The 16057-nt window shown below is 38.5% G+C and overlaps 1 protein-coding gene across 1 annotated transcript in view; it reads right to left on the bottom strand.

Annotated features, from left to right (window-relative positions):
* Positions 1-8688: 8688 nt before the first annotated feature.
* Positions 8689-16057, bottom strand: part of LOC106874404 (sperm-associated antigen 7) — a 29320-nt gene continuing 21951 nt past the window's right edge. The window contains exon 7 of the mRNA XM_014922131.2: positions 8689-11202. Within this exon, the coding sequence (XP_014777617.1) occupies positions 11057-11202 (146 nt within the window). The 3' untranslated portion in view covers positions 8689-11056. The remainder of the gene's footprint in view (positions 11203-16057) is intronic.

The raw sequence follows: 16057 nt of genomic DNA, 5'->3' as shown, positions 1-16057 counted from the left end.
GGTTAAAACGAAAGGAACAACGTGTTTCCGTGATATTCTGTTTTCTGCCGGAGCAGATGGCAGCCGAAACAGTTGTCATGTTTCAAAAGCTTACAAGGACGCTGCCATGAGTAAAACACAAATTTACGACTGGTTTTCACACTTTAGGAATGGTCACTTGTCGCTTGAAGACCAACCTCGCTCAGCGCAACCGCCGACACCTCGAACGAATGAAAACATCACGAAAATTCATAAACTGATCTTGGAGGACCGTCGCCGATCAATTGACGAACTTGGTTCCCAGTCACATGGGTCTGGGTTCACTTCCACAGAGTGGCTCCTTGAGCAGGAGATTTCTACTATAGCCTCAGGCCAACCAAAGCCCTGTGAGTGGATTTGGCAAACAGAAACTGAAAGAAGCTCGTCGTATATACGCGCGTGCGCGTGTATGCGTGCGTGCGTGTGTGTGTGTATGTCTGTCTGTGTGTGCGTATGATGTCTGTGTGCGTGTGTGTGTAATTTTTGTACTGAAATATGTACAGGGGTTTTTTAGACAATCAATCACTGTTGTGGGTCATATTGCTTTCAGTTGTTCTCCCTATATAACCCCAAGCCTGCTCTTATCTGATATGATCCTGGAAACATAAGAACTTAAGAAAGAGTTCTAGTCGTGACCATCTCATCCGATTTTAAGACACAGCATGTCTTGAAATGCATTATGAAATGTGTTCTTCCTGGGACGTATAGCTGAAGGAAAAGAAGAGATGGTTATATTGGCAGTGGAAATATCAAAGATTGGCACTAATCCTCCTCCCCCTCCTACTACTACTACTACCACCACCACCACCACCACCACCACTTTCTCTGCTTTGTTTCCTCTTAATTTACGACACGTCTGTTCACAAGAAAAACAGTGAGGAAGGAAAAAATGAAATGAAGATAAAAGACTATATAGGTGTGTGTGCGTATGCGTAGGTATATGTATATACGTGTGTAAACATAGATCTGTGTGTGTGTGTGTGTGTATATATATATATATATATATTTATATATACACACATACATACATATATATATATACACACACATACACTTATAAATGTATGTATGTATATATATTAATATATATACAGAGAAAGAGAGAGAGAGAGAACAGAGAGAAGGAGAGCGGAAGAGAGAGAGCGTGGGTGAGTGAAAAGAGAGATGTAGTGGCATGTTATAATGCATGATTCCAGGCATATGTGAAGGCCAGGCTAATTATTCCAGTGTACTTAGACAACCCGAAACACCATGGATCAAGCGATGACTGGGGGACTGTTGATCAAATTAATATAGTTTGTTCAAGTGTGTGAGATGATGATATACCCTTAATACACTCTAAATATTAGTGTATTGAGGCATACATAGCAATTAACTAGTTATGTATGGAGTTGTTGCTATTTATCTTTTTTGTTTTATTGCTGGGGCACTGTCTCGAAGAATTTTTAGTCGAATGAATCGACCTCAGTATTAAATTTGCTTTTTGCTAAGCCTGGCACTTATTCTCTCAGTCTCTGTTGCTGAACTGCTAAGTTACGGGGACGTAAACACACCAACATCGGTTGTGAAGTGGTGGTGAGAGACAAACATCAACACACACACATATATACGACGTGCTTCTTTCAGTTTCCGTCAACTAAATCCACTTACAAGGCTTTGGTCGGCCCGAGGCTATAGTAAAAGACGCTTACGCAACGTGCCACGCAGTGGGACTGAACCTGAAACCATGTAGTTGGAAGGCAAGCTCTTTACCACGTAGCCACGACTGCGCCTATTGCAGATAAAAGATTCAGGTTGTGGATTTTTGGATACTTTTTGGTTATCTCACCCCCATTAAATTTGGGTTATCTTCCCGTTTTACAAGAGATATCGGTACTTTTGGTCATCGACCTTAGCTAAAACAAATATTTAACCCTCAATAAAACAAGAAAAATGAAAAATTAATAAACATGAAAACTGAAAAAATTAAACATCTTATTGAATCTGATAACATTTTTATAACAAATCATACCATACGTATAGAGGAGTCCAAACGTCAACAATGCGTTGAAGTATTGAATCAAAAGGATCTCCGGGTTCAGTCCTACTGCGTGGCACTTTGGGCAAGTGTCTTCTATTATAGCCTCAGGCCGACCAAAGCCAATATGATTGGATTTAGTAGATGGAAACTGAAAGAAGCCTGTCGTATATGTGTGTGTGTTTGTCTCCCCCCCCCCCTACCATCGCTTGACAACCGATGTTGGTGTGTTTACGTCCCCGTAACTTAGCGGTTCGGCAAAAGAGACCGATAGAATAAGTACTAGGCTTACAAAAAATAAGTCCTGGGGGTCGATTTGTTCGACTATAGGCGGTGCTCCAGCATGGCTGCAGTCAAATGACTGAAACAAATAAAAATAATAAAAATAAAAAAAGAATAACTCTTTTAATCCAATCTCTTGTCGCCACATTAACTCGATTTTTTAGTGGGGAGATAACCCAATTTTTTAATGGGGGTGAGATAACCAAAAAGTACCAATACTTGTTGTCAATGGCGAACATTTGTGGTTTGGGTTCGAATCATGACGGGGTTAGGCTGGCCTCAATCTTTCTATGGACCTATCTCAAAAAAGTGTCAACCAAATAATGCTTTTATAACAGATTACAAGATTCTTCCAATTTAAGTTGGTCTTGAGGAGCAGAGCGGCGGTGTGGTACATGCTGTAGAGTATTGCACGAAATGTGTGTGTATGATTATTGCCTCACCTTGTCCAGACGATAACAGTCTCACATTCAGCCTTATCGTGTTGATTTACTTCCATTCCTGCTTGGGCGCGGATAGTTGCCAAGCATCAATCGCTGTAGGATTTTATAAAATATAAAACGGATCAAGAAATAACATGATAGTGAGAAATCTGTGTTATTTGATTTCATGGAAAAAAAAAATTTGGACAACATTTTTGCCACACCTTCGATCACCATGGTAGATTTCCAGTGACGAACATTGCAAGACGACTGGTAACATTGTAACTGCAAGTTTTTGTCAGAGTATCTTTCTTCAAGAACAGCTGCCTTCATCCATGGCTTTGTCAAATGCACGCACACACACACACACACGTGTGTGTGTGTGTTCCTTCTATAACAGGTATAGACCGAACTATCGGTTGTTTTACACTAGTCACAATGCGCTTCCAATTATTTCTTGATTGCGTCTTTCTTTTCCACTTTCGTCCAAGTCGTTTAATCACATCGTCTTCCCATTTTCGTGGAGGTTTTCTGAATGCTCGTTTCTGATCTATCGGATACCACTTGTCAACTGTATAAGTTCCCCTTTTGTCTGTGAACCTTGTGACATGTCTGGCCCAGTGGGAATTGTGCTTTCAGTATTCTACGATCACGTCGTTCACCACGCTTTGATATAGAATTACTTTATTTTGAATATGCTTTTGCAGTGATGTTCCTAGCATAGATCTTTCCATGTCCTTTTGCGTCGTATCCAATCGATATTCTTCTCTCTTCGAGTAGCCCACGTCCCACTTGCATTTAAGATCGCCGGTAGGAAAGAGGCCATTGAAGAGACGGGTACGTATGGTCTTGACCAGTTTTGTTTTGAGAACATCTTTAATCGAGGTAAATACTCTCCATCCTACCTTTATTCTCCTTGAGATTTCAGTGTTCATGTCTCGGCGCGTATTTACTGTGTACTGCAAGTATACGTATTCCGTTACCTTCTCGATTTCATTGCTTCCCACTTCTGTATTTTGTTTTCAAACGGGTCATTTTAAGGCATACTATTTAGCTATAGGTATCCATCTCTGTCAACACGGCCTGCAACTGATCTGTAGTTTCGGAGATGAGTACAATATCATCTGCGAATCGGAAGTAGCTCACCGTTCAAAATCACGCCGCCTGTCTAATCAATGTTTCTGATGAACATTTCTTGACATGCAGTAAAGAGCTTTAGCGAGACGCTCTTCTCAGTTGAATCCCTTACAGGTAGCAATAGCAGAGCTATATCGGTAGGGCATCCTGAGTTCGTACCCCATAGCAGTTTGTGTATTGCGCCTCGACTCCTTGCATTTCCAGAAATTTCAGCACTGCAAACATTTCGGCGAATATCAAGGACTTTTCGTCGTCTACGAAATCGATGAACGATCATAGACTGGAAGCTGATGCACGTTGCTGAGAGAAGGAAGAGTGTAAAACGATGCAAAAGGGAGATGATACTCTATAATATAAGAGGACGGCGCTTAAGAGCAAGGATGGGTTGACGGTGACAGACAAAAAGGAGATGGAAGAGGCATACAAAATTTTCTACACCATCCTTTTTATATCATAGGTGAAAATCGATTTTCGCCGTCACAAATGTTGGCAGATGTGCCACTTGTTTTGGTAAAGGAAATTGAAAATGTCGTCAAGCGGATAAAACTCCAGGAAAAGATGACATAAGAAGGGAGGAGTTAAGAAGTAGAGAAGAACTGTGGAAACTCTCGTTCTATGGTTCAATGGTTATCTGAAGAGGAGTAAAATACTCTCGCTATTTGGGAAGGAGTCAGAAACCATCTTGCTTCATAAGAAGAGTGATAAAGTAGATCTAAGGAATAATCGCCCTATATGCTTCTTCCTTTACCTCTATAAACTATTTACGAAAGTCATAGTCATCAGACTATCGAAACACCTCAATGACTAGCAGCCGAGGGAGCAAGCAAGTTCCCGTGTGAATTACAGTACGATGTATCACATATTTAAATGAATACAGCGTGCCTCTGTGCATATGTATGTATGTGTGTGTGTGTGTGTGTACACACACGCAATACACACAAAAAATCGGTTTGAAGATTGAAAATACACGTAGGTCTTATAACGAATTATAATTTTTTCTTTAATTTTGTTACAATACTATACCGGTTTCAACGATTTTGCTTTGTTTTTAAATAGTAATAAAAAAAAAATACGATGAAAACTTAAAGGAAAGTGAATTCACAAGAAAAAGTTTCAAAGCGATAAAATATTCTCAAAACTCATATATTCAACAAGTTTCAGAGTAAAATTACAGGATGAAAATTCAAGTTTTCATTAAGTTTCATAGAAATAAGAATTGATGAAAGTTTAACTGTTCGATAAATTTCATAGCAGTAATAAATACATGATAGAAATTTGAATGTTCAATAAGACTCATAGCAATAAATTATATTAGCAATTAGATATAATAATTAAAATATATTTAAGAAAATGTTTTGTGAGCTTTATCCTGTTATGTGAAGTAGAACTGTTTGTCGTTTGTTTTATTAGTTCGAATGTTTCAAGCTGATATTGCCTCGTATACATTAGTTGTAAGACATAGTTTCAAGTCCTAATTGGTTACTTAAGACGTCGCTTGCGTAGCCTGACGTTCTGTTTGGCCAACTGCTTGGGGACGTCCGATCACTTGTTATTGTCCAACTCTCCGGTTAGCTAACGGTCTGAATGTCATTTGCTTATCAAATGACCTGGTCACCTGTTTTGTCTGACAGTAGACTAACGTTCCGGTTGACTGATTCTCGTATGAAATAAATTTTCAGTCAATGAAATGTATAACAGCATCGCCCTTTTTCTTCTTTCTTTCCCTCATCGTTTAGTTTCAACCAGAAACAATCCGGTTGATCACTCTTAGCATTATGTCAGCAAAGAGGGTGGTAAAAGGCAATTACACATCTTTTAGAAATTTTCTTGCTGTGAAACTTTTCTTGTGCATTCTCTTTCTTTTAAATTTTCATCTTTTTCTTTAGGTGTTTTTTTTTTATTAGGAAACAAAAGGTTGTTGAAACCAGTGTGATGTTTGATAATTTTTTTTTAAATAAAAAGAATATATCATTTTAAAAGAAAATATCTAGTTTATACAGGCACTGAGCAGAGTGGAAACCAAGGCACAACTCTGAGGGAACCCAGATCAAACTAGGGAAAAATCAGATGCTGAGCTCCCAATCTGAACTGTACAGACTGTTCCAGTGTACAAGGCTATCATCAGCCCAGTCAGTTGAGAAGGTATACACTGCAGCCCCAGAATCTTCCAAAGCACATCTCTGTCCACTGAGTCAAACGTCTCCTTCTGAAAGGTCCGCTTGCGTTCAATGAGTACGCGAAGAGCAAGGATCCTATCAATTGACCTCTTTGGCGTGAACCTCGACTGCTCAAGCCACTGAAACGCAAGAAGATATTTCACTGTGCAGAATGATCCTCACAAAGACCTTACCAGGCACTGAGAGAAGTGTAACAACTCAATAATAGTTACAGTCGTCTTTACCTTTCCAGAGTGGGATAATTATGCCTCTCTTCCAGTTAGGCGGTATTATGATGCTGTTCCAGACTGACCAGATGATCTGCCGACAGAACAAGACTGCAGCAGACTCACCTTTCCTGATCATCTCCCCATAGGTGCCACAAACACTGACTGCCTTTCTGGTCTTCAGCTGATTTGCCACTGTACGAACCTCATCTTTGGACAGCAAATTATAACGTGTATGGATTGAATACTTGACCGAAATGTGGCTCGATCAAGTTGTGATGCGCTCATTGTTGAAACTAGGATTACAGACCTAAATTTTGCTGATGACGCAGTTATTCTTGCTAAGTCTTTGGATGTCTAAAAGAGCATTCTCCTTTCACTGAGTGAGGAAATGGAACCACTTGGCCTTAGAGTTTCTTGAGTAAAGACAAAGATCCAGTCTTTTAATGGCTTTTTGGTGGACTCCACCTTATGGCTTAAAGCCAGCTATTAATGTTTTGACAACTTGAACACTACATCAGAAGTAAACACACATCCACACAATCTCCATCCCACAGTCCCATCTGCAACTTTCAAAATCCTACCAATTGTCAACTGGGAGGATCTACCTTTCAAATGCCATGCTGTATAGAGCCATTTTCACACCACCCAATGGTATAACAAGATTTTACATGGGTATGACAGCCAACAACTTCAAGAGGAGATACTTGTAGGATATGCACTCCTTCACATGCAGGCACAGGGAAAACTAATTCCTTGTCCTGCTACACTTGGAGACTATGTGACCACAGCAACAACTCACGCAACATCAATTGGAGTATATTTACAGGGTCTCACCTTACTTGCAATTGTCAATTCTGCCTCTGAAAAAGGCTGTACAGATTCCAGCAGCTGGTAATATCCATCAATGCAAAGACTTGAGTTTCATACTGTTCTCACAGAAGACAAGCACTTTTAATATATTTCAAACCATTGATCCCTGATAATCTTGATACACCGCCCTCAACCAGGCTACCTATATTTGTTATCCATACAGACACTATCAACATTCTTGCATCTCAATGATCCAGCAGACATGCCACCTATATCTACATCAAGCAGCACACACTGATGACAAAATGGCATTCATCTATTGTCACTGAGTTATTATTACGTCCATGTGACTGGAACTGACCACTGGATGTTAAACTTTTTCTGTTATGCAGAAGCCACTCCTTAACATCTCATACCTTAAGTAATAATGCTATGCTTCATTGACTAAACAACATTAATATCCATGTGGAGGGTTAGAGCAATTATTACAACAATGTGACCCAAACTGACAAATGGAGGTTAAATTCTCTAAGAAAGAAGCCAACTTGGTTTTTCTCCATTTTGTCTAAGGAATTGGTTATGTTTTCTTCAAATCCATGAAACTTGAAACATGAGGAGTTGGAAGGGCATCCAGCCATAGAAATCATGCCAAATCAGACTGGAATCAGTGCAGCCTTCCACCTTGCTAGCCCTGGTTAAACTGTCAAACCCATGCCAGCATGGACAATGGACACTAAATGATGATGATGATGAATTCCAACTACGTGTTAAGTGCTACTTTTTTTGTTTGTTTGCTCACTAACGTGTGTGTGTGTGTGTGTGTGTTCGGTGCATCTGTAAACTTTTGCAGCATGACAGTCCCCTTCTGCTATAGACAACAGGAGATTGCAACAATTACAGCACCATCTACCACTGCTATCCCTAAAACAAAATCAAATAATGCTGATGCTACCAGTAAATATTTAATTGTTCTTTCAGCCTACTTCAAAGTATATGGGTTGGTTTCAATGTTGCTGTCATTATTGGCTATTTTACAGTGGACTCCACACCAAGGACAGTTGTAAACACCCAAACACCTAGTTTACAACTGGCTGACCATTTAGTTGTTCTTTACTCTCACCTCAGGACTTTCTTTCACACATGAGTGTTATGCATATAATAAAACATTCTCTACTATTCACTGATCCCTGCTATGTTGTTAAGTTCAATGTCAGTCAAAGAGTACACTCCTGATATTCCACCATCAGTTGAGATATTGTATAGTTTCATCCTCATGTCTAACTTCTTCAGGACCTCAAACTTCAGGTGCTTCTTTTTATGATGCACACTCCATACCTTGTGTAGTATTAATTCCACCCAAGTTGCACAAATACTACTTTACCACTGTTTCAATCATAAATGCAGTGAACCAGTGTCAGGCTCACCTATAACCCACAATACCATTGTACATAAAATTCAATTAAAAAATAAATATAAACATGTCTTTGTGGTTTGCAATATCATGTATAATCACAGCTGAATTAATCCAGTCCAGAATGAAAAGCTAACATCTCACCAGATCCACCACCTTCACTGAAGTTTATACTGTCAGACATGCAAACTATGAGTCTAAAACGTTGGACAATTAATTGATCATATGGTGATCTTTCTTCTTTTATTGATTTTCATCTATTTTCTCAAGGTTTTACTTGAATGGGGAGAAGTAAATTTTTATACATAGATACCATTCCATTGTTGGAAGTTGTTCCTACTGCTGTTGGATTTCATTCCTACAGCTAGATACTGTCCCAACCAGGGCTGGTTTTAAGCCACTTGGACAGATTTGTTCAAATTGGGCCCCATGTCAAGAGAGGGCTCTGTGTATGTGCTCAAGTGGATATACTATGATGAATTTTTAGTATTTCATTGTGGCTGATGATGGAGCCTCAAGCCCTCAATGCATTTTGGCTGAGACTAGCATACTACATGAAGCATAAAAAATCAATCTTCAGCTTTTGTAGAGTAGAAGGCCCCACTAACAATTCTCTAATTGGGCCCTTCACTCCCTAGCACCAGCCCTGGTCTCAACTGCCTAATCACTGAATAATGAAATGGAACTTATTAAATGTCTACCAAGTAAAACTGAAATAATCAGATTGTGTACCTTGTTCAGGATAACACGACACAATAACTGCAACAATTAAGTCCAATACTTTAACGTCTAAAGTAAGGCATATAACACTGCTTCTTTCAGTTTACATGACGAAAATTAGCAGCAGTTAGTGATAATTTAATCCTTCATTTCCTAGCCATCTTTTCATGTATCAAATATTTGAAGGGTTTAGGTAAACAAACATTTTCATTAAGATGGTGTTTGGAATACAGAACACAACACAAGGTTCATAAATAAAAATTAAATATTTTAAAATAGGAAGATTTGTATAACAGTTCTAGAGGCAGCCTCATGCAATTTGAAAATCCAAAGTGCTTAGCACTATGAAAACTGTCCAACTGTTACATTTATGGCAACAAAAATTATTACACCCATGTTAATTATAAATTTTAAAATTAACAAAAATCATCATGCTCATGTTGCTTAAAAATATAATTAACGTTGTTTTGTTGATATTCAAAAAAAAAAAAAATTAACCGTACAACCATCTATGTATCATACTTAATTCATATATGCTGTTGAGAGGCATGATGTGGTTTTTACCCGGGAGAAAATCTCTTCATAGATATGTTGTTAAAAACACAATATCAGAACAAGATAAAATATTGTCTCGGCAGTGTTCATAAGATAACCAGAAGCATTTCAGCTTTCTTGGGCCTTGTCAATGACATGTACTCATTAGTCAGATGCCTAGACAAAATCTGTCCCCTATGATATATAGGAAACAATAGATAATACTTACCAATATTGTGAATAGCCACTGGGCTGAATAAAGACTTATGACTGCAACTGAAACAGCATTAAATTAAAACAGCTATCAAGATATTATACGTCATGTATATACACAGTTGACAGGCAAGATAGTGTGGTTTTCATCTGAGAGAAAATCTGTATATAAATATGCTGTTTTAACCCTTTAGCATTTAAACCGGCCAAAATATTCTATCTGTTTTATATTCAAACTGGCTAGATCCAGTCATTCAAACTTACCCTGCAATGACATTCTAAAAATAAACAATCACATTATTGTAAACCCAAAGCTATGAGATAATGCAGGATTAATTCAAAACAAAGTGAATAAATAAGCATTACATTTGACAGAATAATCCGAATGCTAAAGGGTTAAAAGACAGGATATATACAAGAGAGAAAGAGACAAAAAAAAAAGAAAGAAAGAAAATCATCCTGCCAGTGACTCATGAGAACACAAAATGCATTTTGGCCTTTTTGATAGTTGTTTGAATTTTGCTTGGCAAGCTTTTTGCAATGTCAGTGAATGCATTAGTCATGGTTTCCAATATGTTGAAGGGGACAGATTTTGTCTGTGCATGTGACTACTGAGTAACAAGGCCCCAAAAAAGGGCAAAATACATCTGGTGTTTTTTATGAATCACTGCTAGGACCATATTCACCATCCTCTGATATATATGTTTTCAACACAGCAGGTCTACAAAAACAGACTCAGGCAAAAACCATACCATCATTGTCTTCAATGGTGCATATATGTTAAGTATGACGTATAGATGGCTATATAATATGATGCTGTTTCGATTGTATACACTGAGATTTTAACAATATTCTTGTAAATTATGATCAACATTTAACAAATTCTTATATTATTTTACAGTTCATATCATTTAAAAAAATGAACAACTTTGAAATATTATCAAATAAGATATGGAAAGTTATTAAAAACAATAATAAAACTTGTTAAGTTGTTTTGTATCTTTTTTTAAAAAAAAACTATGATATTAATGGAGGTAAAAAATGAAAGGGGAGGGAAATCTGAAAAAAAAAAAAATTCTATAGATACAATAATTAGAAGACGGGTGTCAAGGCTGAGCAGTATCTTCAGAGGAAGAAGTGACCACGGAGGGATCTGGGATTGAACCAGTGTCAGTCTTTAGTTTTTTCTTAGCTCGAGTGTCAGCCAGGACCTGTTCAATAGTTCTGGAGTCTCGCTTGTTTTCACTCGGAACTGTCAGAAGATAGAAGACAAAAAAGTAAGCAAAAATAATGTGTTTTAAAAGCAGAAAAAAATAACAGAATTAAAAAAAAATTAACAATAATCCTTTCTGCTATAGGTACAAGGCCTGAAATTTTAGGGGATGGTGTTAGTCAATTACACTGACCCCAGTGTGCAACTGGTACTTATTTCATTGATCCTGAAAAGATCAACCTCAGTGGAATTTGGACTCAAAACGTAAAAGCAGACAAAATACCACTAAGCATTTTGCCTGCAGTGCTAATAATTCTGCTAGCTCACCATCTTAATAATAATGATGATTTCAAATTTTTGCCACAAGGGCAGCTTGGGGGAGGGGATTAAGTCGATTACATTGATTCCAGTGCATAACTGGTACTTATTTAATCAACCTCGAAAGGATGAAAAGCAAAGTTGGCCATGGCGGAATTTGAACTCAGAACGTAGTGGCAGACAAAATACCACTAAGCATTTTACCCGTTGTGCTAATGATTCTGTCAGCTCACCATCACAATAATAATAATAATAACCATTTGTCATCGTTATTATGATCTTCATCATGATCATGTCAAAATCATCATAATCCTCAATGAATTATCACCTGAATAAATTAAGGAAAATGGTCAAACAAAGAACATCCAAAAGATATTGTCAGGGATATGGCACATGCAACCCAGTGGCACTCAGGTAGTGCCCTTATGGTAGCTCCAAATGCTGGGTCCCACTATCAGCAAGGATCTCTCTCACCAAAAGCACGTCAGTAACACAGTTTAGATTGTATCCCTGAATCTGACCATTCTTTTCAGAACCAGAAAATATTTCTCTTTATCATCACCCAGCTACGGATGATGGATTACTGCTTTCACATCTACAATGGTGCTGCTGACATTCACAGAACCCTTGATCACATTTAGAGAAGGGCTACACAAGAGATTGGCATTAAATCACAAATAAACAGGCTCCATCCTCTGGCCCATAGGCATTGTATCTCCTCTCTCTGTCTGTCTTTCCCATCATTACTATAAGGCCCTCTGCTCGTTGGAGCAGTCTGGTTTCATACTTCCACCATTCAAGCACTCTCAACCCACTCATCTCTCTACCTTTCATCACCCTTAATCATCCATCCCAACCCAGCTGCAAGTTAACCACTACGCTCAGTCTTTCCTCTCCCATTAGAATTTTCTTTCTGCTCATATCTTTCCTGCAAGTGCTAACCTGTAATAGTTTAAATGAAAGTTATGGACACATAAAAGGTGCAACAATATCAGAAGAAGGCTAACAAGGAAAATAGTTTTTGTTTGTGGAAGGTGCACAGGTACAATAAACACTAAAACAGAAAATAGACTCCATCCACTGTCAGAGGGGAAAGCTAGATGTAGTCAATAGCTTCTGTTATCTTGGTGACCAAGTCAGTAAAGGAGGGGGATGCTCCAAGAGTGTAGCTGCTAGAATAAAAACAGGCTGGGCAATGTTCGGAGACTGCCTACCTCTGTTGGTAACAAAGAGCCTCTCCTTCAGAATAAAAGACAGACTGTATGATACTTATGTGCGAACAGCCATGCTACACAGCAGTGAAACATGGGCTGTGACTGCTGAGGACATGTGTTGGCTTGAAAGAAATGATGCTAGTATGCTTCACTGGATGTGCAAGAAAAACAACTGTGCTGGTATGGTCATAGGATGCATATGGATGAAGACACCTGTGTAAAGAAAGTGCCGATCACTAACTGTGGAGGGAACCTGTGGAAGAGAAAAATCTAGGAAGACATGGGATGAGGTGGTGAAGCATGATCTTCAAATATTGGGTCTCATGGAAGAAATGACAAGTGACCGAGACCTTTGGTGATATTATGTGCTTGAGAAGACCTGTCAAGACAAGTAAAACTGTAGTCATGGCCGATGCTGTCACGTAAGAGGCATCCATGCCAGTGATACATTAAAAGCACCATTTGAACATTGGACCTTAGGGAGGAGATAAGTGACCAAGATCTTTGGCAATATGCCATGCTTGAGAAGACTTGTTAAGCCAACTAGTGTCACATAACTGGCACCCATGCCAGTGACATGTAAAAAGCACCCATTACACTCTTGGAGTGGTTGGCGTTAGGAAGAGCATCTAACCATAGAAACCATGCCAAATCAGATTGGAACTTTTGGTGCAGCTCACCAGTTTCGGTCAAACTGTCTAACCCATGCCAGCATGGAAAGCAGACATTAGCTGATGATAATGATTAACATTATTAAGTCCACCAGTCTTAGAGGATCTACAAAGGATATGGGCCCTAAACCTTCCTCTAGACTTACTAAGTAAAATTAAAAAACAAAGGCAAGGGTGATAAATGGAGGGAAGCAGATAGTGTATCAGGTAGGAGGGGTGAAGGGACAGTGGACTTTGCTAGAGTAGAAGCCACTACAATGAGCTGGCAGAATCATTAGCATGCCAGGCAAAATGTTTAGCAGCATTTTGTCCATCTTTACATTCTGAGCTTAAATTCCACTGAGGTTGACTTTGCCTTTCATCTTTTCAGGGTTGATAAAATAAGTACCACTTGAGGGCTGAGGTCAATGTAATCGGCTTATCCCTTCTCTCAAAATCGTTGGCCTTGTGCGCCACAATTTGAAATCAATAATAACAGAAAACATTAAGAAGAGAAAATAACAAAACATTAAGAAGAGAAAACAACAGCAAACATGGCACAGTTCCAGAATCAAGAAAGTGGAACATAACACGAGAGTGTGAAGAGAGTTGGATATCAGTGACCTCTCAATTAGCAGCAGGTAAAAGCATGAGTTTCATCAATGACACATTCATGGGTGTAAGGGTTTGTGCATGTAGCTAAGGGATTTTCTTGTTACATTAAACTCAGGTCACACATATAGCATGAGGCCTGAGGCCCAAATTGTTCTAAGATATTTAGAATAATTCTAGGGAAATAATATACTTACTCAAGAATGATGATGGAGGTGAGTACAGTGTTTAAGTAATTCATTATTTCATTTAATCATAGACATGGACGATAATTTCAGTTCTAAACTTAATAATAATAATAATAATAATAATAATCCTTTCTACTACAGGTACAAAGCCTGAACTTTGTGGGGAGGGGACTAGTCGATTACATTGACTCGTTGTTCACTGGTACTTAATTTATAGATCTCAAAAGGATGAAGGGTAAAGTTGACCTCGGTGGGTAAAGTTGACCAGAGTGATTACGTGCCAAGGGACATAACCCACGAGATTTTTTTTTAATTCATTCCATTTTAAATGTAGAAAAATTGTTTTCAACATTCGTAAATAAATTGATTGCACAAATTAAAAACAAACAGACCATTATATTTTTATACAGTAAATAGTAATGTAGTTGTTGCAAACATTTTCTTGATGATAAAATGTCAGAGTAACAGAACAGAATCCAATAAAATTGACAAATACTAAGTACCAAAGTTCACAAACTGGAATAAATTGGTTTACAGGGAAGAAGAGGAGAATTTTAATGTTTTAGCTAGGAATCCTTCGTGTGTGTGTGTGTGACAGAAATGGTTTTAGGCAGAATATTTCCTCTCTTGAAAGATTCTACTAGAAGTCCTTCACTAAAGACATTTTTCAGCCACCCACCAGCCATCTATTTAAAGTTATATATATTGCTATGGTACATTCACACCTACAGTTTGCATCTAGTCTGGAATCCTCATTATATCCAGAATATCAATCTACTGGAAGCTTTCAAGATAGGTGCAATTAGGTGAATATCCTCAGTTAGCCATTTACCATGTCTTGAACATGTTGCTACTCTAGACATCGATACATTAAAGTTTTGACATCTTTGTAGCCCACAAGATTATCTATCATCTTTATAACAACTTTGACCACCTCACACTTACTGAATATTTGTTTCTCACTTTAACCAGATGAAATTGTACCAAGTGTTAATTCACAGTCAAATGGTAAATAAACGTTTACATTTAGAGTGATTACTGTCCATTATATTTCTAAAATATAGGACAGTGAGTCTTCTGGATTACTCCAAGGACACCTCTGGAAACATCCTCCATGTGTAGTGTAATCTCTAGATTATACTACACGTACTACTACAGGTAGATTTGTCTATTTATGCATGTGAAGCTTGAATCAGGCAGATACTGTGGAAGAAACCTTCATGATTCAACAGAGGGAAGACACTGCAGCAATGCCTTGTGGAGTGCAGAGGGTAAGATGAGGCAAGTAAGACATCTCGGTCATCTACTGCATTCGTTTACATCCGCATTTGTCTTGACTTGGTCTTGCCACTGGATTGAAGATGATCACAGCCAAGAGAAGGAAGTTAACAGTGCATAACTCTGCACTTTAAACACAGTCGCTGCACAAGTCATCAGTCATCCTTAAGGAGGACTCGGTGGTCCATATCACTTTTCACTTTCATAGACATTATCCACAGTACAGCAAGCTAAAAAAATTCTCGGTCACTTGTTTCTGTTCGGGGTTGTACCTTTTTTACAGTTTAACGAACTTTGTGACTAACAAGTGTATATCTGATGACAATATAAACCCTTAACTTGTCACTGGCTGTCCTGAAGTCCACCACTGCTGTCCCACACTCTTCAATATACAGTATCATCATCATCATCATCGTTTAATGTCCGCTTTCCATGCTAGCATGGGTTGGACGATTTGACTGAGGACTGGTGAAACCGGATGGCAACACCAGGCTCCAATCTAAATTTGGCAGAGTTTCTACAGCTGGATGCCCTTCCTAACGCCAACCACTCAGAGAGTGTAGTAGGTGCTTTTACGTGTCACCTGCACGAAGGCCAGTCAGGCGATACTGGCAACGGCCACGCTCAAAATGGT

The sequence above is a fragment of the Octopus bimaculoides genome, chromosome 9, assembly GCF_001194135.2.
Source record: "Octopus bimaculoides isolate UCB-OBI-ISO-001 chromosome 9, ASM119413v2, whole genome shotgun sequence".
NCBI lineage: Eukaryota > Metazoa > Mollusca > Cephalopoda > Octopoda > Octopodidae > Octopus > Octopus bimaculoides.
Note: the sequence above shows the minus strand (reverse complement) of the source record. Positions and strands in the feature narration are given on the sequence as shown.